General features: G+C 47.1%; 1 protein-coding gene across 30 annotated transcripts in view; it reads right to left on the bottom strand.

Annotated features, from left to right (window-relative positions):
* nrxn3b (neurexin 3b) overlaps positions 1-14,073 on the bottom strand; it is a 623,191-nt gene extending 609,118 nt beyond the window's left edge. For 26 of the 30 annotated variants that reach the window (XR_013199929.1, XM_077219922.1, XM_077219921.1 and 23 more), the window contains exons 1-2: positions 13,882-14,037; positions 9,833-10,904 (exon numbers count right to left, since the gene is read on the bottom strand). Coding sequence is in view for 29 of the 30 variants with exons in the window: in XM_077219922.1 (XP_077076037.1) it covers positions 9,833-10,529 (697 nt within the window). In the remaining variant the exon portion in view is untranslated. Of the gene's footprint in view, positions 1-9,832; positions 10,905-13,881 lie in introns of all 30 variants that reach the window. The other 4 variants (XM_077219926.1, XM_077219934.1, XM_077219943.1 and 1 more) reach the window with 2 other exon arrangements.
* Positions 14,074-27,109: the final 13,036 nt, after the last annotated feature.

The following is a 27,109-nucleotide window of genomic DNA, read 5'->3' as shown; positions in this document are numbered from 1 at the left end:
AATCCTCTTCCGATACCACTCCCACTCCAGTGACAATGGCGTTGATTAAGGCGAGATCCCTGCCAAATAAGACCTTTATTTTGAACGATCTTTTTCTTTCTCACGAAATTGATTTTTTATTTGTCACTGAGACTTGGCTGAAGGCTGGTGAGATGACTTCCCTCTCTGAACTTTCTCCTCCTGGTTGCAGTTTTTTTAGTACCCCTAGGTCTGTTGGCCGGGGCGGGGTCTTGCAGTTATTTTTAAAGACAAGTTTAAGTGTAGACTTTCACCTTCTGCATCCTTTTGCACTTTTGAATCTCAGCTAATTACGCTGAATTCTTTTAAATCTGTGTTATGTGTTTTGATTTATAAACCCCCAAATTTTCATGGGGATTTTATACAAGAGTTCTCTGAACTTTTATCAGGTATTGTCCCTTCTTTTGACAATATTCTAATTTTAGGGGATTTTAATATACATGTGTGCTGCCCTTCAAAGCCCCTGGTCAAAGAATTTTTAAATTTAACAGAGTCATTTGATTTTTTGCAATGCGTTTTGGGTCCAACTCATGAACGTGGTCATACGCTTGACCTTGTATTATCTAAGGGATTCTCTGTTGATAGCGTGAAGATTGTTGATACTGTTTTTTCGGACCATAAGACTGTAATTTTAAGTTCTAACTTTCCTTGTGGCGCGCCAAGTAATATTGCTTCTGCCTCGGTTTCATCTCGCATACTCAATCCATGCACAGCTAGTAGTTTTTCAGCTGCTTTTAATGTCTCTTCTTTTTTTTCCTTGATCGAGTCACACTCTCCCAGTATGGGTTTGGAAGAGTTGGTCGATCAGTTTAATTCTTCTTGTTTAGAGATTTTAGATGTGGTGGCTCCTGTCAAAGTCAGGGGAAAAAAAGTCAAATCACAGCCCTGGTTGAACAGTACTACCCGCGCTCTTAGGCAGGAGTGTAGGAGGGCTGAACGCAAATGGGTCAAAGATAAATTACAAGTCTCTTATGAGATTTTGAAGAACCATTTGAACGAATATCAAAGAGCTGTTAAATTGGCTAGATCAAATTATTTTTCTGATATCATCTCCAGAAACTGTAAGAATTCTAGAGTACTTTTCTCGACTATAAATGCTGTTCTTCATCCTACCGCTACTCCTTCATTCACTCCTTCTGCTAAGATGTGTGAAGAGTTCTTAAACTTTTTTATTGGTAAAGTTGATGGAATTAGATCTCAGATTTCATCTGTTGTCAATGATTGTATTGCTCATGTTGACCCTACGAACCAATTAACCTGTTTTATGCCTGTTTCTTTGCAGCAGCTTAATGATATAACTGCTCATATGAAGCCCACCAGGTCTCCTGGTGATGTGCTCCCTTCTTCTCTGTTTAAGAAGGTACTTGATTCAATTGGCCCAAGTATTCTGTCTATTATGAATACTAGTTTGTCATCTGGTGTTGTTCCGGTTAGTTTTAAGCATGCGGTTATTCAGCCCCTTCTAAAAAGAAACGGCTTAGACCCCTTTAACATGAGTAGTTTTCGTCCGATTTCAAAATTGCCTTTTATTTCGAAGATACTGGAAAAAATTGTGCATGCACAGCTTAATGACTTTTTAATGAGGAATAACATCGCCGATAGATTCCAGTCAGGTTTTAGAGCTGGTCATAGTACAGAATCTGCTCTTTTGAGGGTCTCTAATTATATCCTACGAAGTGTTGATTCTGGAAACCGTGTTGTTTTGCTTTTGTTAGATCTTACAGCGGCATTTGATACAGTTGATCATAACATTCTCATTGGTCGTCTTAGGAATCAGGTTGGTATTCAGGGCTTAGCCCTGAAATGGTTCCCTTCCTATTTGAAGGATAGGACTTTTTCAGTCAGTTTAGGGGATTATTTTTCTTCTGTTGCCCCTCTTGTGTGTGGGGTTCCACAGGGCTCTATACTGGGACCAATTTTATTTTCCCTTTATATGCTCCCTCTAGGCTCGATTTTTGAGAAATTTGGGATTCAGTATCACCTGTATGCGGATGATTCTCAAATTTACTTACCACTGAAACATGGGCATAAATGTGCCATTCAGTCTCTCCGTGCATGTTTGGCCGAAGTTAAGTGTTGGCTTGCGAATAACTTTCTCCAATTAAATGAGGATAAGACCGAGATGATTTTATTTGGAATTAAGGGCTGTGTGGATGATGACTGCCTGGGGTTGTTTCCTGGGAAAAAATTGTCTAGCGTGAGGAACCTTGGTGTCATTTTTGACTCTGAGCTTAAATTTGACCGGCAAATCAATGCTGTCGTTAAGAATAGTTTTTTCCATCTTAAATCAATTTCTAAATTGAAATCTATCCTTTCTTTTGACGATATGGAGAAGGTTGTTCATGCCTTTGTGTCATCCCGTTTGGATTATTGTAATGTATTGTATCTGGGTGTGAGTCAGGCTTCTCTCTTCCGCTTGCAGCTCGTTCAGAACTCAGCTGCCAGACTTTTAACGGGCACTAAGAAGAGAGAGCACATTACTCCGGTTTTAATTAAATTACATTGGTTACCCATACGATACAGAATTCAATACAAAGCTTTGTTGTATGTTTTTAAGTCTCTGCATGGCCTAGCACCTGAGTATGTTAATGATTTAATCAGCCGCTGTCAATCAAGTAGATCTCTGCGCTCTAATGACCAATTGCTTCTCATGGTTCCGCGATCCCGTTTGAAATGTAAAGGTGATCGGGCATTCTCTGTTGCAGCTCCTAGGCTCTGGAATGACCTTCCTCTGTCTGTAAAAACTTGTCCTTCATTGGGTGCTTTTCAGAGTGCGCTTAAAACTTACTTGTTCTCTTTAGCATTTGACAATGCTTTGTAAGTTTTTGTGTCATATGTTTGCATTGTTTTTATGTCTTTGTTTTTACTTTTTTTTTTCTTTTATACCTTCTGTACAGCACTTTGGTTCCACTTGTGGTTTTGAAAGTGCTCTACAAATAAAGTTGAGTTGAGTTGAGTTGAGTACTTGGACCTAAAGCAATTTTGTCTGTAATTCATGGCTTTCAATAGAAATTAGTGGAATTTTGCCATGAAAATCTTTAAAGGCCGTTTTCTCAAAATTAGTTTTTTTCTCACACTGTCACAGTGTTGGGTTTGTGTTCCCCTGATGTCCACTAGATGTCCTCCTTTCCCACAGGTGTCCTTCACTTATTAACTACATTTCCCACGATCCTTTGTCTCATCATTGCACTCAGCTGTTCCTTATCACTGATCATTGCACCCAGCCAATTCCCCATTATCATTGTCGATTCCCTGTGTATATAACCCTGTCTGTTCAGTATGTGTCACGGAGTCCTTGTTGTTTATCACGGCACTTCTGATACCCGATGTTGTCTGTGTGTTCTTGTATTTGGATTGCCTTATGGATTACGACCTATTGCCTGGACTGGATGTATGATTACGGAGTTGCCCAATAAATATACCGCTATTGGATCTACCTGTTTCATTTGTGTGTGGATCGTGACAGAAGGACTCCGTCACAAACAGATCCAGCGGCATGTTTTGCAACATCTCTTCCCCAGCCACCGAGCGGGAGAGAAGGGAGTTGTTTAAGGGGACCCGGTTGGTAAAGTTCCGCGGGACCCGTGGAGGTCGCTGTAGAGGAGGTGATAGAGAGATGTATCACGTTCCGTCTGCCCAGTCAGAGACTGTTCACGTTCCGTCTGCCCAGTCAGAGACTGTTCACGTCCCGTCTGCCCAGTCAGAGACTGTTGACGTCCCGTCTGCCCAGTCAGAGACTGTTCACGTCCCGTCTGCCCAGTCAGAGACTGTTCACGTCCCGTCTGCCCAGTCAGAGACTGTACACGTCCCGTCTGCCCAGTCAGAGACTGTTCACGTCCAGTCTGCCCAGTCAGAGATTGTTCACGTCACGTGTGTCAAGTCAGAGACTGTTCACGTCGCATCTGCCCAGCGAGAGACTGTTCACGTCGCGTCTGCCCAGCGAGAGACTGTTCGCGTCACGTCTGCCCAGCGAGAGACTGTTCATGTTCCGTCCGCCTTCCTGAACCTGGATTATCTGGAGCGTCTGGCTCGGATCCTGGACATGCCCGTGTCTGCTGTTCCAGAGCCGGAACCAGTGTCTGCTGTTCCAGAGCCGGAGCCGGAGGCAGAGCCAATGGCCGTTCCAGAGCCGGAGGCAGAGCCATTGCCGGTTCCAGAGCCGGAGGCAGAGCCATTGCCGGTTCCAGAGCCGGAGGCAGAGCCATTGCCGGTTCCAGAGCCGGAGGCAGAGCCATTGCCGGTTCCAGAGCCGGAGGCAGAGCCATTGCCGGTTCCAGAGCCGGAGGCAGAGCCATTGCCGGTTCCAGAGCCGGAGGCAGAACCAATGCCTGTTCCAGAGCCGGAGGCAGAGCTAGTGCCGTCTGCCTTCTTGGAGCTGGACTATCTGGAGCGTCTGGTTCGGATCCTGGACATGCCCATGTCTGCTGTTCCAGAGCCGGAGCTAGTGTCTGCTGTTCCAGAGCCGGAGGCAGAGCCATTGCCCGTTCCAGAGCCGGAGGCAGAGCCAATGCCCGTTCCAGAGCCGGAGGCAGAGCCATTGCCCGTTCCAGAGCCGGAGGCAGAGCCAATGCCCGTTCCAGAGCCGGAGGCAGAGCCAATGCCCGTTCCAGAGCCGGAGGCAGAGCCAATGCCCGTTCCAGAGCCGGAGGCAGAGCCAATGCCCGTTCCAGAGCCGGAGGCAGAGCCAATGCCCGTTCCAGAGCCGGAGGCAGAGCCAATGCCCGTTCCAGAGCCGGAGGCAGAGCCAATGCCCGTTCCAGAGCCGGAGGCAGAGCCAATGCCCGTTCCAGAGCCGGAGGCAGAGCCAATGCCCGTTCCAGAGCCGGAGGCAGAGCCAATGCCCGTTCCAGAGCCGGAGGCAGAGCCAATGCCCGTTCCAGAGCCGGAGGCAGAGCCAATGCCCGTTCCAGAGCCGGAGGCAGAGCCAATGCCCGTTCCAGAGCCGGAGGCAGAGCCAATGCCCGTTCCAGAGCCGGAGGCAGAGCCAATGCCCGTTCCAGAGCCGGAGGCAGAGCCAATGCCCGTTCCAGAGCCGGAGGCAGAGCCAATGCCCGTTCCAGAGCCGGAGGCAGAGCCAATGCCCGTTCCAGAGCTGGAGGCAGAGCCAATGCCCGTTCCAGAGCCGGAGGCAGAGCCAATGCCCGTTCCAGAGCCGGAGGCAGAGCCAATGCCCGTTCCAGAGCCGGAGGCAGAGCCAATGCCCGTTCCAGAGCCGGAGGCAGAGCCAATGCCCGTTCCAGAGCCGGAGGCAGAGCCAATGCCCGTTCCAGAGCCGGAGGCAGAGCCAATGCCTGTTCCAGAGCCGGAGGCAGAGCCAATGCCTGTTCCAGAGCCGGAGGCAGAGCCTATGCCTGTTCCAGAGCCAGTGCCTGTTCCAGTGCCAGAGCCAGTGTTTGTTTCTGTCTTTGTGTCTGTTTTTGTGACTGTAACAGTTCTTGTGGCTGTTCCTGAGCCGGTGTCTGCTGTTCCTGAGCCGGTGTCTGCTGTTCCTGAGCCGGTGTCTGCTGTTCCTGAGCCGGTGTCTGCTGTTCCTGGGTCTTCACCGCCCTGGCCTCCCGAGGGGTCTTCACCGCCCTGGCCTCCCGAGGGGTCTTCACCGCCCTGGCCTCCCGAGGGGTCTTTACCGCCCTGGCCGCCCGATGGACTGTCTTCTCCGCCCTGGCCGCCCGATGGACTGTCTTCTCCGCCCTGGCCGCCCGATGGACTGTCTTCTCCGCCCTGGCCGCCCGATGGACTGTCTTCTCCGCCCTGGCAGCACGATGGACTGTCTTCTCCGCCCTGGCCGCCCGATGGACTGTCTTCTCCGCCCTGGCCGCCCGATGGACTGTCTTCTCCGCCCTGGCCGCCCGATGGACTGTCTTCTCCACCCTGGCCGCCCTATGGACTGTCCTCTCCACCCTGGCCGCCCGATGGACTTTGCGTCTCGCCCTGGTCTCCCAATGAACTGTGCGTCTCGCCCTGGCACTCAGAGCAGCCTACATTCCTGGGGATCAGAACCTAGGAGCAGACTTTCTGTCGAGACAGGGGCTGAGGCCCGGGGAATGGAGGCTTCACCCCGAGGTGGTGGAGCAGATATGGAGGATGTTTGGCCTAGCACAATTGGATCTTTTTGCGTCTCGAGAGACGTCTCACTGTCCACTCTGGTTCTCCCTCACGCATCTAGCTCCTCTTGGGCTAATAATAACGATGATTGGGACTGTCATATTACAAAACATGAGAACACCATTTTATTAAATCATTGTGAATTCATTGTGTTTAGTTGCTGTTTTCAGCGCGTTGTTCCAGGAAGAGCGTGTCCCCGACAGTCACACATTCTGACAAGCAGGCATCTGAGGCACCATTGATGACACATTGTATTAGTCTTTATTTGATAATTCAATAATTAATTTTATTAAATTATCAATCACATCGAAACATTTTACAATGCACTAGTCCTTTATTTAGATTAAAAACCATTCTCATTCATTTGGTGAGGAACATGTAGTTTTGAGCAGCATTTGCAGACCCTGTCATGCTGTTGGCCATATGCCACTGCAGTAGACGCATGTTGCAGTATTAAGGCTAACGATTAATCGATTAATTGATTGTTAATTTAAACGACGATTGATCATGGGAATTTGTGAAAATTGACATCTATATTTTATATATTATTAATTACAGTTTGATTGGAAAAATAGCACACAATATAATATTCTGTGATGTTTACAGTACCTTGATCAGTATCTTGTCTCCTTAGTCAAGTACACTTCATCAAGGACAAAACTGTTCACTGTGGTGGAACTGTCATCATTTTTGCAAAAGATTTTTCACAAAATAAATATTGAAATGGTTTATGCTTACTTGAGTCTTTGTTGAGAATATTATAGTTTTAAAGGATTTTTATAATGGATTTTCATATTCTACAACTGAAGGTCAAGTATGAATTCAATGAGCTAATTGTTTCTGCCTTAAATTATTATTGTTTAAATTAATACTTTTTTATCTAACTGTGATTTTTATATGTACATTTCTGAAAAACATACCTTAGAAAGTTACCTCTGATAACAGATCACTCTAAATTGTAATGTGGACTTTGAAACGATGTGCATTGTGAAAAGCACTATGCAAATAAATGGGAATTGAATTGTGAATTGAAGATCTGGCACTGGGACTAGGGTAAAACAATAATACATAAAACGAATTTGAAAAGTAGCACAAATAAAAGATGATGGCATGTCAAAAATTTTAATCTGATCTTTCATATACTGTAATGAAAAATAAAAAGTCAAGCATATTTCAGAGAACTGGCCATGTTGGCACATTTTTGTGATTTGCATATTTTCTTTAGTGAATCGAGTGATAAAAATAAACGTTATAAATTTATTCTTAGTGAATTCCCCCAAATGGTGAATTTATCCTTAACACAGCCACGCTGTGAGATTCTGAGAGCGTGTCAGTCCAAGTTTAAGCCCATAATTTGCCGCCATCGCCCACCAGTGAATTAGCCATTTTTCTTTCGTTCCACCCCTAATTATAGAGCGCTCCCACAGCTCAGCAGTGCAATCCGTTATCAGACACGTCGACTAATCTGTGGACACGACTGGGGCCTGATGAAGCCAAGACAGGCCCTGACAGCCACGCCTGCGGTCAAAGCATAGGACGGCCCGAGCTAAACCTTTGCTCTGAGATTAGAGGTCCACTAGCTCTACATTTATCAAATCAGTTTTCCCCTGAGCAGCTGCTGACTGGCACCTCATTAAGGGCACTTTTTTTTAGGTCTGCTGGTCGCCGGAAGGCCAGAGATGCAAGAAACATCCTTCACTGGCCCTCCAGCCCAGAGCGTCCCAACAGATCCAAAGGTGATCTGATCACACAGCCTAATCTCCTGTCGCTGCCGCTGAGGACTATCTCTTAATCTTTATAAAGGAGCACAGAGGCACAGGGCTGGTGTGATCAGTCTAAAGGGCTTGGGTTTGATCACGAAATGCAATAAGTCAGGCATTCAGTTGTGGGTCTACTGATTCCCTGCCTGACTGGATGTCCTGAATAAATTGAGATGCTTGTGGAATTATAGACTATACACAGAAAAGAGTAATCTCTCATAACCACAGCACCAAAGTCTCTTGGCAATTCAGTGTGCATTCGGAAAGTATAATCAGTTTTGAGACTTATATTTTAATACCTGCTGGTGAGTCTTCAGTGAGAGTAATCCCAAATAGGTCTCAACACTACTGCAGTTGGAAAAAGAGACTTGACTGTTTAAAATCAAAAAATGTACTATTATAAGGTAATAGAAATCCTAATCGCAGATCAAAAAGGTTCAACTCTTGAAATTGTGGTGTACCTTCCATTGTCTGTAACATGTGCAGGATCTGGATTTTTAATGGGAAAAAGTATAATTTTACCTATAACAATGACCATGTAAAACAATAAAAACTAAAGATGGATATCCCTGAAAATATCCCTGTGAAACACAATATATATATATATATATATATATATATATATATATATATATATATATATATATATATATATATATATATAAACATCATTGCAATAATTTCTGACATAAACTGTCACTTAATCATATTCTTAAACCACACTTTAAAATGGATGAATTTCATTGCATTAGAACAAATGGCATCTTCTACTAACTTCACTTTTATAACCATTTTTGAAAATCGCAAACTATTTTAGTGAATGTATAAAGTCAGTTCCCCTCAATGTCCAAGTAACTTTTTAAAATTATTTTATTCATTTATTTATTTTTTGTTAAACTTTTTTTTTTTTACTGTTTGAAAGTGTGGTAATACTATCTTAACAGAAATTAATGTTTTATTCATGTAATGACTTAAGTTTTAAGTATGACAAGTGTCTAAATACTCTTTTGGTCTACTGCATATCATCATTATGTGAAAATGTTAAACTTAGCATGCTTTTTTACATGTTTTTGTACAATCAGTACTGTTTCAATGACAATTTCACAAATGAATGCACCAAGTGTGATTGGAGGTGGGGTGAATGACATTATATATTAAACAGGATTTCAAACAGGCAATATTAAAGTCAACATGACACGCCATTCAAGACCCATTTTACTTTCATAATGCAATGTATTTCCAGTGAAACTAAATGTTCGATCAAAAAAAAGGGGGGGGGGGGGGACTGTAAACCTGCAAAAATGACAACCTAATGTTTTTTTTTTTTTTTTTCAGTAAAAATATCAAGATAAATGTACTTGAAAGGTAACACTGCACACAATATTAAGACCTGATTTGATAAAACTTAAACTTATAAAAAATAAGTGTGTTTTATCTTACTGCACTAGCATGTTGTTTCACTTGCTTTTATTTAAAACAAGTGAAAAAATGTGCAAGTGTCAATCTACTAAGACAAAATAGACTTGTATTATAGATATATTCTCTGAAAAGTGTTGCTTCTCAAGTACATGTATCTAGTTTCAAATAAATTAAAATATATTTTAATAGGCAAAATAGACTAAAATACTCATAACCAATACATTTTTTGCAGTATGGGTTTTCTATTTCAGAATGAAGCACGAATCTGCACTTCAATTTGTATAAAACAGTGAATAAACAGCTATTTTGGGTATTGGTTAGCATTGTTTATGGTCTATATGGCCTACAGTAAGTGACATCAGCGAACAAGGAAAGTCCTTTCATAGTCGGAGCATGTCTTGTCATTTCATGTGTTGACTTTGAGATTTTTTTTCAATCATTTGCTTATGTTCTCTTGTAAATAAATCACTGAAATAAATTACATCCAACTATTGCCCAGACTCGTGTTGAAAATCCAAGGTAAATATTCTTACCTTCATTGCAGTAACGACCTACATATCCTGTTTTGGAGCAGTCACAGTAAGCTTCACCATCAGCCATGCTGCAAATGCCTCCATTTTCACAGGGGTTCTCCGTACACAAGCCTTCCATCTCTAACCGGACTTTTTGGCTTCCCAGGCGCGTTGGAACCTGATTCCCGTAACCCAGGTCTGTAATAATCCCCTTGAACGGTGGCATCTCCTTCGCCGCTGGTAGTGTTAGGGCAGTTGTCCGAATGTCTTGAGGCACTCCTCCGAGATACAGGTCACTGACAATCTTCATGAACTGCCTTTGCGGTTTCACCTCGTCCATCTTGGATTCTCCATCCAGTACCAAAACCGTTCGCAAGTTGTGCCTGCTGATGGTTGCAAAATGCCAGCGACTGTCGTTTACCATCTTGCCAGAGGTTATAGTGGTTTCGGCACAGTCCACGCTAAAATGCAACTTTAGCTTGCCTTCCTCAATGCTCAGGAGCAGGAAGTCACAATATCCTCCATCGTCAAAGTAGAGAACCAGAGCGTCTGATATAGCTGTTTTGAATTGAAAGCTGAGGTCACTTCTGGTGCTGGCGTCCCAGCGAAGATAACGTGCCCATTGACCCTCTAAGCCTGTGAACTCCAGGCCCAAACCAAGACTCAGGAAGGTGCTGAGCAGCAATAGTACACAACTGGGCCGGCAAAGGGGAGGCATGGTAACCAGTGATTATGCTATAAGGGATCCTCTAGCAATGAACAAAATAAAATTCCTCAATAATATTTTATGGCAAATTACGTGGAGGTAATTGAAGAAGCATCAAATCCTTTAGGTGATAACCATATGGGCAAAGAAGGTGAAGCCACTGAGGCTCTTGACACATGCTATCCTAAATCCTGTTTAGGGGTACCAGACCGAACAGCCTTGAGATTAAAACTGGACCGCTCAGATACACGTATCTATAAGAGAGGCTTTACAGATGATGCTCCCTTGAGTCGACTTCCTGGATTAAAACAGAGATGCTCCATATTGGTTCTGATTCTATTATATCGCCACATGTTAATGGCCACATTGGGACTTTTTTTGCCTGATCTGTGAAGAGAGGAAAAAAGAGACAAACATCATTAGGTTCATTATGTACATTAAATATACAGACAAATATACTACATACAGTGGACACTTTTGTATTCCCTTACACCAACTGTTCCTTCAGTTCTTTGAGTTATGTTTAATCATGATTAATTTATTTAACTGACAATGGCAATAAACTCTTTGCATATTGTTTTGTTAAACAACATGTCATTTTTATAATATGACGCTTATTTAAATCACACATAGTATAAATAGGCATTGACAGTAAAAAATGCTTATTGTTTGTGTGTTGAACAGCTATTTTTGAACAAGACCAATAGTAGTAAAGCCTTTTACTCAAAAATAAGACTACTATTTTATTACAAAACAAAAGTTTTACATTGATTATTGATAATTCTGTCATTTCTCCTTCCTTTTAGGTTAAGAAGGGAGTCATCCTTGAAAGCACTTCATCTTTCAATGTTTAAATCATGTCTTAACTCATTTTTTTAGATGAGCTTATTCTGATTGACATTGACCATGTTCATTGTTTATGTATTTTATTGTTTGTAAGGTGTCCTTGAGTGTCTTGAAAGGTGGCCATAAATAAAATGAATTATTATTATTATTCATTTATTTAACTAACAATGGCAAGAAACAATGTGCATATTGCTTTGTTAAAACAACATGCCATCTTTATAATATGACACTTATTTGTTTTCACGCATAGTATAAATAGGCATTCACAATAAAAAGGCTTATTGTTAGTGTGTTGAACAGATATTTTTGAACAAGCCCAATAGTAGAAAAGTACTAAACTAATTACTAAAAAAATAAGGCTACTATTTTGTAACAAAAATTAAGCAATCACAAGTACAGTATTTCATACTTAAAACTGCATTTGCATTTAGGCAAATACAAGTAGTCACAAAATCCAGGGTAAAATATTTGCTGTTTACAACACCTGAGTATTTACAACACACGCGATCGGTTGACAGATGTCTGTCAGAGAGATACTGTACGTGAGTGTCGAATTCCATCCCTCCCTGCCCTGGCTGTTGCTTTTGACATGAAGCCCCCAGAGACAAAAGCCTCCCCAATTGTAGCTGTTCCACTGCGGTGCAACACAATAGCCCCTTTAACTACCTGCCCTGAATAGTTAATCTCTCCCTGGCAGCCAGGTATTGAATTAAGGCAACTGATACCAACACCGATGCATGGACCATCCCTTGAATGATCGTAGGTCTTGTCTGTGTTTCAATAGAGAATGAACGCTCCACAAGATTTGAGAAGGAAAGGTGAAAAGGGTGAGCCGAGCAGAACGCGGTGGCCAGGGTCAAGACATTTACCCATGCATGCCACACTAATAGGCAAGGCATCATGGAGAACAGGTTTTCAGAAGGACTTCCGGTTAAGTCTGCTATACTGCGAACCCGATCCTCACGCACGGCACATGATGACTGCCATCGGTCTGGCACAGAGGATTTATTACAAACATAATGCAGACTATTGGCTTACAAATGATATAGATCTGATCAGAACTCTGCAGAAAAGCATAAGTCCTATTTAATATGTTCCATATAATCCATAGAAAATTCACTCAAACAGAATAAGTGTTGCGTTTGGTTTCCAAAGGCAAAAGAACATGAGAAGCTTACACATAACTATCAGAAGAAAAGTCTGCCTTGAATTATTTTGAGTAATTTCCGGTATGCTTTATGTGAGTAAGGCCAAGACGCTGGATACAGGAAACAACAAATAAATGTGCTGATTACTGTATGTCTCCAATGTTGTGTCAATCTCAGCTGGGTATCTCCTGCAAATGTCTCTAACATTCTCAGAAACAGAATTTCTCTTATCGAAAAGGCAATTTGACAACAAGTCATGCAATAGCTCCTGTCATGAATTCACAAAGAACAACAGATGAGCAAGCATTAGAAACCTGCAGTGTAACAGTAATGTGTAGTAGCACAGGCGCTGAAACACACACTGTTTGAGATGGGATTCCCAATTAAAGGAATAGTTTTCCCCAAAACCTTATTTTGTCATGATTTACTCACCCTCTTGTCTTTCAAAACCTGACTTTCTTTATTTTGTGGAACACCAGACCGTTATTTATTGCAAAATGTTGATGCTGGTCTTTCTATAGAATGAAAAATGACTGCCAAGCAGCTAACATATGGCCAAAAAACTGCAATGCACTATGTATAGGTCTTATGGACTACTTTTATGATGCTTTACAGTTTTTATTTTTTATATTTTTGACAGGCCATGGTCTCCAATAGCGCAGCAAACATATCTTTTGGTGTTCCATGGGAGAATTTTTCAGGTCAAATGACCTTGCCATCTTTTTTCTAAAAGTTGCATGGCAAAATATCATCTGAAGGCTGTGACCTTGACCCTGATGTTCAGATCTTTCACATGTTATTTAAATGGGGGATACAATCTGTGAAATTGAAAATATAAGAAATATATTGAGGACAGAAAAATAAATTATATTATTGTGCCCCAGTCAATTAATTTGTTTGAGGTATTTTCAAGGGTTAAGCCAGAGTCTTGGTATGCTATATGGAAGTTTTGCACTATTAACCAAGGGGAAGAGAGAGAGAGAGAGAGAGAGAGAGAGAGAGAGAGAGAGAGAGAGAGAGGGGGGGGGGGGGGGCTGATCATGTTCAGGCTGCTGCATGCATCCTTCAGTCTCCTCTCTGAGCAATGACAGCAGATTTCAAACACACATTAATTATTTCATAAATGTTTAGGTCATGGAAATTATAGGATAAAATAAATAGGAACGTGTCAATCTATTTCATGCTGAAAAAATGCATTTTACATTTTTGCATTACAAGAATATCGCTATCCCAGAACAAACACACGAAAAATAAATGCGTTTATGAATACACAATTGGCAGAAATATGATAACATAACATAATGTAATGTTAGTTAACGTCGACACGCATTTGTGAAACTCTCTATGATCTTAAAGTAGTTCTGCTTTACCTTATATGATGGAGATTGAACTCCACCGATAAAGAATCCGATTTATTTAACAAATGTCCTCGAAAAAAGCGTTAAATCCACATTGCGAGTGATGGAGCGCAGATGGAGTGATGCTGAGGTCAAACCCAGAGTAGTGGGATAATCCGCGCATCCCGAGCTCGCCCTCCTCCGCTCTACCGAGTTGCTCGAGCCTGTCCTGAGCTCGCGAGCTCCGCGGCTCCGCCTACTACTTATATTAAACACGCCATTTAAAGACGTATCGAGAAAAATACAGCGGTTTCTGTCAGCAATCCCCTTCAGATATCTTTACATGGGTGAACATCCACTTTTAATCCTGAATTTCACACCATACTTCTTCAGAAGATCTATCGTCTGCACTCACACGAAATAACAAAAGCTCCGGATGTGAGCGACTGTGTGGGAACAAGCGTTCAGAGTTTTCTGGAAGACTGGAACCATTTGGGGAAGTCTCCATGGTGCTGAATCTTGAACTGCTCAGATACTAAACGCACACGTAACAGTTCCCAAAAAATAATTTTACATTTAGGGGGAACACACCTTGAAGTCCTGATCCAGCGTTAATTGACACCTAATATTACTGGCACGCGCATGCGCACTGCTTCAGAAATCTATTCACTCCTGTCTGTCGACGCTCAGATCAAAGCTAGTCTAGTGGAGTGACATATGAGCTAGTTCTTGCGGCCTAATTAAACGGAAAAGTTAATGAAAAGATCACTGACGCGGCTTAATGAGGCAGTGTGAGAGTCCAGAGGGAACACGCAAGAGAATGCAAATAAAAACGCACGTGGGAAACATGAACGTTTGTCGCGCGCAAAAAATAAATAATAAAAAACAATATATTGTTTTTTTTATACCAATTTAAAAGCATAGGGAGTTAATGTGGGCATATTAAAAAAAATCAAATGATTATTAAATATTTTATTTATCAGAGCCATTTTTTTATTTATCAATCAACAAAAATGACTTGCAGTGCTAGAAAACTTTAAGTGCCTTGCTCCAGAGTAGGCTACAATAGGATAATACAGAGGGATTTTCAGCACTCTACAGCCCTGGCATTAAATCCAAAAACATCTAAAACCAGATGACACCTTTGGCATTAATAGATGGCCCAAAGTAGGACACACAACACTTGTCCTAAAGGGATTTTTAGTATGCTAAATATATAAAATTTGTTGTCCTCAGGAGGTCATCAAATTAACTGTAAACGTGTTCCACTAACATTTGACAACTGTAAAATGCCCTACATGGTGTTTTATCGTGTGAAATCATACAGATATCTGTGCAAATAGTTTTGCCTAGCTGAAAAGTGTCCTTTTATTAGTTTTATTTCTTTCTTTTTTTCTGATCAGCATAGAACATTCTGTATAGCTCTATGCAGGGCTTGACATTAACTTTTTTGCTCATTAGCCAATGTGGCTAGTGGTTCTCCAAAGTTACTAGCCACACAGCATTTTTACGAGCCACGTTTTTGTTGTTGTGAAATTACCTGATTAAAGTTGACTATGGCGTGCTAAAAATGACTTGAACTAGATTTACAACCCTTTTAAATGTAAAACCACTGTACACACCCAAATCAAGGCTACATAAATGTATAACAATACAGGTCATTATCATTAGCTCTGATAAGGTTGTGTGTAAAGCTCCTTTTTTTTTATATAAAACCATGTATTAAGATAAAGACATAAAAGTAGCTTCTTATTAATAAAAGTGGTGCATGGATGTAGAAGATTAATAAAAAAAGATAAAAAACTAAACTGAAAAAACCTTTAGCATTAGAAACACTGTCTGTTTAAATATCAGAATCAGACTCAGAATTACTTTATTGAGCCCCGATGGGAAATTCTTTGTTGCAAGTTTTGTTACTTTGTTAAAGTCATCTTTGCTCGAGATATTGAAGCGAAAAATTATCCTTAATTTTGCATTTATTGTCAACGCAGTGCAGCAGCCAGCAGACCTAGAGCAGGCCATCTTGCATGCTCATTGGTTGCCCTGCGGCAACAGCTGCAGCCTACCACTGAGCCTCGCGCGTGATGTCGCGCCCCCTACGCGTCACAGCCCGCCAAAATGGGGGTGGCTTAGCGTATAAAAGCCAGGCTCAGAGGCTGCGTCACTGGTTTCATCAGCTGAAGCGAAAAATCGCTCGAGGCGCCTGCACGGTCGGGTTACGCAATACTCGTTCCCTCTTCTTGAGAGAACCGTGGTTACGTATGTAACCGAGTATGTTCTCTTACGAGAGGTTCTCTCGTATTGCGTAAGCTAGCTTACGCTATAGGAACCGATTGTCCACGCCGTGCGCGCCCAGCCCAGGGGTTCCCGGGGAACATAGATAAGTGGGAAACAGGTGGCCAGCAATGCGGGCCAGCACATGTTATAAGTACGTACAGGGTATACAGAGCGTCGCCGGTCCATATAACTATCCATCATATAGTACAGCTCAACCAGAAGAGCCAACGTCGCATGAGAGTAGCCTGCACATGATAAACTAGGCAGAGTATACACACCACTCGCACTGACAGAAGTGTAGCCTGCAAGGCGGAACTTCCAGGTTATAAAACCTAACAAATGTGGATGGAGAGGCCCAGCCTGTCGCCGCACAAATGTCTTGAATGGAAATTCCGCTGGACCAAGCCCACGACGAGGCCACGCCTCTGGTGGAATGCGGCTGATGCCCAAGGGGCATTGCAGACCTTTAGACTTATAAGCGGATGCGATAGCTTCCACTATCCATCTAGACAGGCTCTGTTTCGAGGCGGCGAGACCCTTGGTGCGCCCCCCAAACGAGACAAAGAGCTGATCCGAACGCCTGAAAGAGGTGGAGCGCGTAATGTATGCCCTCAGTGCCCTGACGGGGCAGAGGATATTCACATCACCCTCACTATCGGATGCTGCCATAGCCGAGAGAGAAATGACCTGCGCTCTGAAGGGAGTGCCCAACACTTTAGGGACATAACCATGTCTTGGCTTAAGGATGACTTTAGAGTCATTTGGCTCGAACTCAAGACACGCCGCACTAACAGATAGCGCGTGCAAATCCCCCACACGTTTAACTGACGATAGAGCTGTCAGAAAAACGGTTTTGAGCGAAAGGTACTTTAGGTCCACTGAGGATCTCTCCTCACCGGGATCGGTGTGCGACAGCCACATCAGCTCCGGGAACCAAGTTTGATTCTCCCAGTGCGGGGCTATAAGGAGCACCGAGTGGCGCGTTTCCCTGATCCTCTTGATTACCTTTGGTAACAGAGTGATCGGAGGGAAAGCATAAAGTGGGAGGCTGGGTCAGATGTGGGCCAGCGCATCCTCGTTCTTTGAAAAGAACATCTGGCAATAAGCGTGGTCTTTCGACGCAAACAGGTGAACTTTCGCTTTGCCGAAAAGGCGCCACAGTGACTGGACTGTTTGGGGGTGCAGGGACCATTCCCCTGGGAAAATGTAGTTCCTAGACAGTTTGTCTGGACCGTCGTTCAAGTGGCCTGGCACATGCACAGCTCTCAGTGAGCGAAGGAGGTACTGAGACCATACAAGAAGGCGTTCTGTCAGATGGCAGAGGCTTCTGGACCTGACACCACCCTGACGGTTTATGTAGGACACCACAGACATGTTGTCCGAGCGGAATAGCACATGGTGGTCCTGTATGAACCGGAGGAAGCGTTTGAGTGCGTTCTCGACCGCTATCATTTCCAGACAGTTTATGTGGAAGCGTCTCTCTTGGTCTGACCACAGGCCAAAGACCGGTCTGCCCTCGAAGACGGCGCCCCAGCCTGAGTTGGAGGCGTCCGTCGAGATGACCTTTCGGTGCGAGACAGCCCCCATTGTCGCTCCCCGCTGGTACCAGTCGGCCGCAGAGCCAAAACGCAGCTCTGAGTCACTCTGATTCGTCTGTAGCCTGAAACCCAAGCCTGGTGAGGGACTTGGGCGTTCAGCCAGCGTTGTAGCGGGCGCATGCGCAGCAAGCCCAGCTGAAGTACAGCCGCAGCTGATGCCATGCAGCCTAGCATCCTCTGGAATGTCTTCAGAGATGTGATGCTGCCCTCCTGGAAAGACGCGGCCAGGTGTCGAACACGGTGCGCGCGCTGTGTCGATTGGCGGGCCGTCATAGCCAAAGAGTCCAGTTCTATTCCTAGAAAGGAAACTGACTGACTGGGCAGTAAAGAGCTCTTGGTCCAGTTGACCGTGAGGCCCAAGCTTTCCAGATGGCTGAGATGGCTGTTCTTTGAGATAATAGTTCTATCTCTGACTGTGCTAAAATCATCCAATCGTCCAAGTAGTTCAGAATTCGCAGCCCTTTCACTCTCAAGGGGGCGAGAGCCGCATCCATGCACTTCGTAAATGTACGGGGTGCCAAAGACAGGCCGAACGGGAGGACGGTGTATTGATATGCCCGGCCGTCGAAGGCGAATCTCAAGAATAGCGTGTGACGGGGGACTATCGGGATCTGAAAGTATGCATCTTTCAGATCGAGAGAGATAAATCAGTCCCTCGGGCGAATTTGCGCGAGGATTTGTCTGGTCGTGAGCATTTTGAACGGCCATCTCATGAGAGCTTTGTTCAAATATCTCAGATCTAAGATAGGTCTTAGAGCTCCGTCCTTCTTTGGTATGAGAAAATAACGGCTGTAAAAGCCTGACTCGCTCAGAGAAGGAGGTACTGGTTCTATGGCCCCTTTGCACAGCAGTTTGGCTATTTCTGCACGGAGTAGATGCGCTACATCCGCTTTCACTTTCGTCTCGGTCTGTGCTCGAAAGCGAGGGGGGCGTCGAACAAACTGAAGCGAATTGCCCTGTCTTATTGTGCTCAGCACCCTTTCTGACACATCTGGATTAGCCTTCCATGCTTCTACATGTATAGCAAGGGGCAGAATGGACTCCGGGTTCCGATCGCCGCGCTTCGCGGGCTCGGGAAACTGAACTGGAGGTGTGTGTTCCTCTGATCTCGGGAACGGCGGCTCGCTGACAGCTGTGACTGTCTATATCACTTGAGATGACCCGATTACTGGGAATGGGGAACATTTTGTGACGATATTTAGTGCGAGCGGAGCCTGGGCCGAAGTGTTTGTCAGTAAGCGTGAACGCTCGTGGGAGGGCACGTGACTTACATTCATAACTTGGCCGCTGTGAGGCTGTTGCCGTGTAACAGAGCGGGCAGCGAGTAGGTGTGATTTGTGGGCACATTCTCTACATCTAGCACTCGAGCGGCATTTGCCAGCTTTATGAGAGTAGGCTCTGTGAGCGTGTGAGACACGTGGGGCATCATGTTTATGTGTAGGGGTGAGCACTGACTTGTGGGCACTTTTTCTACACTTAAAACACCGTCGGCGTGAGGCGGATAACCAGAATTTATACTATTTCTGAGATTTCTCTGGGTCGCCGTAAAAACAGCGTTTGTGTGCGGGCGAGCGGGCTGTGTTACCGACTCATTGGCCGCTAAAATTGCATCTGCAATTGCCTTCTCTGAGGGGACTGACAGGACGAGATATTTTGACGGTGGTCCGGTCGCAGCGAGACCCATCCGTCTTTTCCTCTCTGATGTTGCTAGGAGGACTTTGCCTGCTCGGCTTCAGCACAACCTGGTGCCGGGGTCTCTGAGGGGGAGGCAGCCTGCGTCCAGAAGAGCGTGATCTAGGGCGGCCGCCCTGTCGACGCTGCGAAGGCTGGGGCTGAGCTGGGCGCTGGCTAGCATGTCGTGCAGGCGGCTCACGTGGGCGGCTTGCAGAGGAGCTAGAACGTCGAGGCAGGAAAAGGTTCATGACCTGCGAGGTCTTCTGTACTTCGGAGAAGCGGTCGACGATCCCGTTCACCACTGGGCCAAAGAGACCAGTAGGGGAGAACGGCGCGTCGAGAAACGCGGAGTGCTCTGACTCCCTCATATCCGCAAGCGTCAGCCAGAGGTGCCTTTCTATGACGGTGAGCCAGGCCATGCATCTGTCCATTGCCTGAGCCGTGGATTTTGTCACGCGAAGGGAGATCCGTCGAGCTCCTTAAATCCGTGATGGCAGCCGGGTCATTGCTTCTCTCGTCCCAGTTCGCGGAGGAGATCAGCTTGGAGGATCTGCAGCACAGCCATCGAGTGCAGAGCGGAAGCAGCTTTTCCGGCGGCGGTGAACACACGGCCGACAAGGGCTGAGGTGGTCCTGCAGGCTTTAGAGGGTAGACTTTGAGCGCCATCTCGCAGAGGTCGGGCAAAGGTGCGCTGCTACCGCCTCTTCCACTGGGGGGATAGCTGTGTACCCCTTCTCGGCGGCGCCATCCACTCGGGAGAGTGGCGAGGAGACATGTGAGTGGAGCCTCGCAGAGAATGGTGCATTCCACGACTTAGAAAGCTCAGCATGAAGCTCTCGCAGAAATGGCGCAGATCTGGAGATGGGCGGGGGGCGGCGGCTGTGAAGGAAGCAGCCGTCAAGCCTAATGGGCGCGGGCTTCTTAGGCGGTGACCAATCCAGGCTGAGTTGGTCGACGGCCCTAGAAAGGAGACACATGAGCTCGGCGTCCACGCCAGCCCGAGTCCTGCTGGATTCCTGGATCGAGGAGGAGGCGGAGTGATGAGAGCTCGACCACTCCTCGCTGACCGATGCCAGGATGGAACAGCTGTCGTCTGGGTAATCCCATTCAGCATCGTCCCCTGAAGCGGCGGCAGAGTGGACCGAAGCCACCTGCTGCACGTCCGGGAGGGGCAGAGAAGGAGAGAGTGAGGCTGGCGGGATGTGATCCGGCTAGCACTTCACTGTGGTCACAGGCTCCGGCATCCTCTCAGCACGGCGCTTCTTCTTGCGCGGTCCAGAGGGTGGAGTGACAGCGTCCGGTGTGAAGGCTTCGATTCGAGCCCCCATTTTGGCGGGCTGTGACGCGTAGATGGGCGTGACGTCACTCGCGAGGGTCAGTGGTAGGCTGCAGCAGTTGCCGCAGGGCAACCAATGAGCACGCAAGATGGCCTACTCTAGGTCTGCTGGCTGCTGCACTGCGTTGACAATAAATGCAAAATTAAGGATAATTTTTGGCTTCAATATCTCAAGCAAAGATAACTTTACCCATAGCGTAAGCTGGCTTACGCAATACGAGAGAACCTCTCGTAAGAGAACGAGACTCACTAGAGGATAGCTAGTTTTGAACAAAATGTTGGTTTGGGGTTAACAATATCAATTTTCCATAAATGTTCTCTTTTATAGGTTCACTCAACGCTGCGGAAAGCGCAGTGGGATATCCTCTGGATGTGCCGATTGCCTGAAGCCCTATAGAATCACGCCAATTCATTGGCTGATGGCGCTCGCGCAAGCTGGCTCCGCCTCGACGGTCTTACGGCGTAGCATGACGAACGCGCGCGCGCCATCCTCTCCTCAGATTTCTCTGCCTTCACGAAGCGGTCACATCTTTCCCTTCGTTCGGTTTTTCTGAGCTCGAATTTTTCTAATTCAACTACAGCTTTCGTCTCAACACTTCAGCGACTGGCATAAGTGGAACTCTGTTCTCCTTACAGTGAAGTGCCATGGATTATCGACGCTGTTCTCCGCCATGCGTTCGTTTCATTTCGAACGACGACCCTCACAGTAAGTGTGTTAAATGTATGGGTTTTTCGCATGCGCGTGAGGCTGTATTAGGATTGTCAAAATGTAAATTTTGTGACAATCTCCTTCTCAAAACCCTCCGCTCTAGACTCGCGGTTTTTGAGAAGGAGTCATTCGTTTCCCCCCGTCGCGCTCCCGAGACCGCTGAGGCCTCTCGTGGATCCGCGGCCTGGGGCTCGGATGTTGAGCTCGAGGATATTGAGTACGAGCAGACGGGCCTCGCCCTTTCTCTCCCTCCCTCCCCCGAGCACGCACGTGGCGCGGTTGAATTCGCGCATGATTATTTATGCCCCAGCCCGGGAGCCCGCGAATCGGTTTCTTTCGGTCTGGATGACGTGATTTACACTGCAGCTTCCGACTCCGAGGATTTCGGGCCTGCTTTGACTGATGACGTTATCCCGCCTAGCGGCCAGGACGCGCGGCCTACTCCGGCCTACACTGAGCTTATTGACGTGCTTTTGCGCGCTACAGAGAAGCTCTCTATAGACTGGCCTGTTGAGCCCCGCGAGTCTCAATCGTCCAAACTCGACGAGAGATTCCTTAGTGGCCCTAATTCTAGGCCAGAGCGAAGAAAGCTGCCCTTTTTAAGCGATCTGCATCACGAGATCTCCAGATCCTGGAAGCAGCCTTTCTCCGCACGCCTAACTAATGTGGCAGCCGCTGACTTCACCAACCTTGTGGGTTTTGTTGAGCAGGGTTATTCCGTTATTCCAGCGGTCGAGGACACGCTGGCTAACCACCTCGCCCCGTCGTCTGCACCGTCCTGGAAGTCGCGTCCCCTCCTTCCTTCCAAGGCTTGTAGGGCTACTTCCTCCCTTATTGGGAAGTCTTACATGGCGGCTGGTCAAGCAGGCATGGCCCTGCATACCATGGCCATCCTTCAAGCCTACCAAGCGGACGTCCTTAAGGACATGGACGAAGGAGAGGGACTGACGCCCGAAGCTGTCAAAGAGCTTCGCAAAGCCACAGATCTGGCCCTAAGAGCCACCAAACACACTGCTCGGGTTGTAGGTCGCTCTATGGCGGGCTCGGTTGCCGCAGAGCGCCACCTCTGGTTGAATCTCACGGACATCCGAGAAAAGGATAAGAGTTTTCTTCTGGACGCCCCTATCTCCCACTCAGGTCTTTTCGGGGAAGCGGTCAACACGGTGGTTGAGAAGTTCCGTGACGCTAAGTCTCAGTCGGCCGCGCTCAGGCAGTTTATGCCCAGGAGATCTAGAGAGCCAAGAGACTCCAACCCTCCCCCTTCTCAGACCCGAGAACGCTCTGCTCATAGGGTTGAATTCCCTACTAGAAGGAATGACCCAGCTCATCCCCCAACAACTACGGTCCGGGGAGCCCGAGGTCGTCCGTTTCCCCGCCAGCGCCCTCACAAGCGCCTTCAGCTGAAGCGGTCCAACAAATCGGCCGCTCCAGCCTCCTCGAGCCGTTCCTGACCCGGAGGTCAGAAGGAGGAGAGCCGCACCAGATCTACGAGGTTGGGACAGACCGCGCAAGCGTTTCTGCCCTCCTCCAACCGGCTCTCCTCCTCCAACCCTGTCACCTTCGCCAACCAGTGTGTTTCGAAGTGCAGGTCCTGTTTCACTCTCTTCACCCAGTCCGGAGCAGGAGGAAGGAGACGCGTCTTGCTTTCTCCCCTCGCTCCCGGCGCACGTTATACCCGCCAATCGCTTCCTCGGAGGCACAGTTCGTTTTCCTCTGAAGCAGGCGGACCCAGTTACTTCTATCCAGGTGGTGGTACCCCCCAGTACGTGTCAGGACGCCAAGCGCTCTCCTCCACGGTCAACCACGCCTCCCCATGGACAGCGCGACACCCTATCTCAGGTATGTCCCCTGCACTGCAACACTCCTCTCCCTCTATCACATACCAGGGGTATCGCCTTGGATCCTTCGCACAGTTCGGCTCGGCTACACGCTTCAGTTTTGTCGCAACCCCCCCTGCTTCAACGGGGTCTTTCCTACTGTAGTCGACAGCGCCGCTCAGGCTTCTGTACTACAGCAGGAGATTTCATCCCTTCTGCTGAAGGGGGCGATAGAAGAGATTCCTTCGGGGGAAGTCGAATAGGGCTTCTACAGCCGTTACTTCCTGGTCCCGAAGAAGGGAGGCGGCCTGCGGCCGATACTAGATCTTCGCCGGTTGAACTTCTCTCTTTACAAAGGGAAATTCAAAATGTTGACGCTGAAGGCCATCATATCTCATATCCGGCTGGGGCACTGGTTCGTGACGGTAGACCTCAAGGATGCTTATTTCCACATCCAGGTCGTACGGCGACACAGGAAGTTTCTCAGGTTCGCCTTTGGAGAGAAAGCGTACCAGTACAGGGTCCTCCCCTTTGGCCTCGCTCTAGCGCCAAGGACGTTCACAAAGTGTATGGATGCTGCTCTGGCCCCGTTGCGGCTCCAGGGCATCCATATACTCAACTACCTGGTCGATTGGCTCCTTTTAGCCCACTCCAGAGAGTTGTTGACTCACCACAGGGACATTGTCCTCCGTCATATTCAGTCTCTCGGTTTGAGGTTGAATACGGAGAAGAGCGTTCTTACTCCAGCTCAGAGCACGGTTTTCTTGGGGGTACACATGGACTCCGTTCTTATGCAGGCCCGTTTGGCTCCTGCACGGATTTCCAGTCTGGAGACATGTCTGTCCCGCTTTGCGCTAGGCCCGCATGTTTCCGTGAGCACCTGCCGCAGACTTCTGGGCCTTATGGCCGCGGCCTCCCCTGTGCTACCTCCACATGAGACCTTTTTCTGTGGTGGATGAAGCTCTCAGGGGCTCGGCCCACGGGGCCAGCCCTTCGCCTATTGAAGGTGTCGCGCAGTTGCTTTCGCGCCCTGTCAATCTGGCGGGACCCCCTCTTCCTTCAGAAAGGAGTCGGTATGGGTGCGGTATTCCGTCGCCAAATGGTTACGACGGATGCCTCTCTGACCGGCTGGGGAGCGGTTTTCGAGGGCAGGCCAGCGTGTGGGGTTTGGACTGGCGAGACCCTCTCGTGGCACATAAACAGCTTGGAGCTGAGGGCTCTCTTCCTGGCTCTTTGCCACTTTCTCCCTTTCCTCGAAGGGCACCATGTCATTGTCAGAACGGACAATATGGCAGTAGTGTCCCATGTAAACAGACAGGGGGGTTCACGTTCGCGCACCCTAGACAGGCATGCGCGTCACCTTCTTCTGTGGTCCCAGGACAAGTTCCACTCTCTGAGAGCTAGTTCATGTCCCAGGGATTCTGAACCTCGCAGCAGATTTCCTGTCGAGGCAGAAGCTCAGGTCTGGGGAATGGATGTTGAACCGCCAGACGGTGGCCCTGATCTGGGAGAGGTTCGGAAAAGCGGAAGTGGACCTCTTTGCATCTCAGGAGTCGTCCCAATGCCCGATTTGGTTCTCCCTGAGCCCTCCAGCTCCGTTGGGGATAGATGCATTCGCCCACCCTTGGCCGATGCAGAAACTCTATGCCTTCCCGCCCATCAAGCTGATCCAGGCGGTTCTGTCCAGAGTGAGAGAGAGCGGAGTCCGCCTCCTTCTGGTAGCCCCATTCTGGCCGTCCCAGCCATGGTTTTCGGAGCTGATCCCTCTGTTGGTATCCTCCCCCTGGGAGATCCCGGTCAGGGAGGACCTGCTTTCCCAGCTTCAGGGCAGGATATGGCATCCTCGCCCCGACATTTGGAAGCTGTACGTTTGGCCTATCAGAGGCCGTTAACTTTAAGCTTTGATCTCCCAACCGACGTTCAGGAGACCATTGCGAGTGCTAGAGCCCCTTCTACGAGCAGGCTGTATTCCTCCAAGTGGAGGGTATTCGAGGCATGGTGCTTAGCACATGATAGGGACCCAGTTGGCTGCCCAGTAGGCTCAGTGCTGGAATTCCTGCAGGAAAAGTTTGCTTCCGGAGCGGCTGCTACCACTCTCAGAGTATATGTCGCAGCTATTGCCGCTCATAGAGAATCAGATGAGATTCCCTTGGGGAAACTGAGGTTAGTTTCGGCCTTCATGCGTGGGGTTAGGCGCCTGAAACTGGCTCGCCCTCCTGGTGTTCCCTCGTGGGACCTGTCAGTCGTCCTGGAGGGTTTGACAGAGGCTCCCTTCGAGCCCTTGGAGTCAGCCCCTGAGCGGATTCTGACTCTTAAGGTTGCTCTTTTGTTGGCTTTATCTTCACTAAAGCGGAGGGGGGATTTGCAGGCTCTCTCTATTAGTGAGTCATGCTTGGACTTCGCTCCTGGCCTGGTTAGGGTTACTTTGAGGCCAAGGTCGGGGTATGTACCAAAGGTTCTTTCCACGGCGTTCCGCTCTCAGGTTGTTAACCTTAACGCTTTCCACCCTCCTCCTTTTGCCTATGAGGAAGAAAGGAAACTTATCCTGCTCTGCCCGGTCCATTCTTTGTAGTTGTATGTAGATCGCTCAGGCGGTTGGAGGAAATCTAACCAGCTCTTGGTGTGTTTTGGTGCTGGCCGCCGCGGGCTTGCGGCATCAAAGCAGAGGATTTCCCACTGGGTAACGGATGCTATTTCGCTGGCTTACGAGGTGCGTGGTTTGCCTTCACCTCTTAGCATCAGAGCATATTCCACCAGAAGTGTGGCTTCCTCTCAAGCTCTTTTTAGAGGGGCCCTCTTGGAAGACATTTGTGTGGCGGCAGGTTGGTCCTCTCCGCATAACTTTGTGAGGTTCTATAATTTAGATCTTGACATGACTCCAGGTTCCCAGGTTCTATCTGCTTGAACCGGTCATGGTTATTATTATTTGGTCTGTTACCAGTTATGGCAGCGCTTAAGCTTGGCGAGTTTGGTATTTCGTTCCCACTGCGCTTTCCGCAGCGTTGAGTGAACCTATGAAAGAGAACGTCTCTGGTTACTTGCGTAACCTATGTTCTCTGAATAGGGAACGAGACGCTGCGTTCGCTGCCAAGCTCCTCGCGCTGCCGACAGTTCTTCTTTTCGGCAGAGAAATCTGAGGAGAGGATGGCGCGCGCGCGTTCGTCATGCTACGACGTAAGAGCGTCGGGGCGGAGCCAGCTTGCGCGAGCGCCATCAGCCAATGAATTGGCGTGATTCTATAGGGCTTCAGGCAATCAGCACATCCAGAGGATATCCCACTGCGCTTTCCGCAGCGTCTCGTTCCCTTTTCAGAGAACATAGGTTACGCAAGTAACCAGAGACGTTTTCTGTATTTCATACTATTTTAGTAATATGTTTGATTAAAAACAAGGGATTAGTACCAATGCTTAAAAAATAAATAGGTCAATACATGGTATCCTCTTTTTGGAAAGCATTTACAAACAAAACAAATGAAGATGAAGCATCTGCATGCCATCCCCAGTGTGCTTGTACTGTATACAGTGAAGGCAACATTTAATGAATGTTTAGCCATCCCCAAGCCATATAATTTACATTTACAAGTTCTTACTAATGCTTTTTTCAACTGCCATTCAAGTGCCTCTCACCTCACCAGCACACACTTGGCAACTGTGAGTGAGTATCAGCAGAGGAAACATCTTTTGTTGTCCTTTTTTAAGGCTTCTGCGGATGGGGATCTTCTTTACCAGTGATACAGGGACAGCACTGTTCATCTTTCTTCAACAAAACCTCTCCAAAGACACCTGTACACTTTCCAGGACACCATCTGCTACAATTCATTATCCCACAGAGCTAAGACCCAAACAGAAAA

Source organism: Siphateles boraxobius, unplaced genomic scaffold, assembly GCF_051911475.1.
Source record: "Siphateles boraxobius isolate OS27281-9 unplaced genomic scaffold, OSU_SipBor_1 8, whole genome shotgun sequence".
Taxonomy (NCBI): domain Eukaryota; kingdom Metazoa; phylum Chordata; class Actinopteri; order Cypriniformes; family Leuciscidae; genus Siphateles; species Siphateles boraxobius.
The sequence above is the reverse complement of the archived record's forward strand: the minus strand, read 5'-3'. Positions and strand labels throughout refer to the sequence as shown.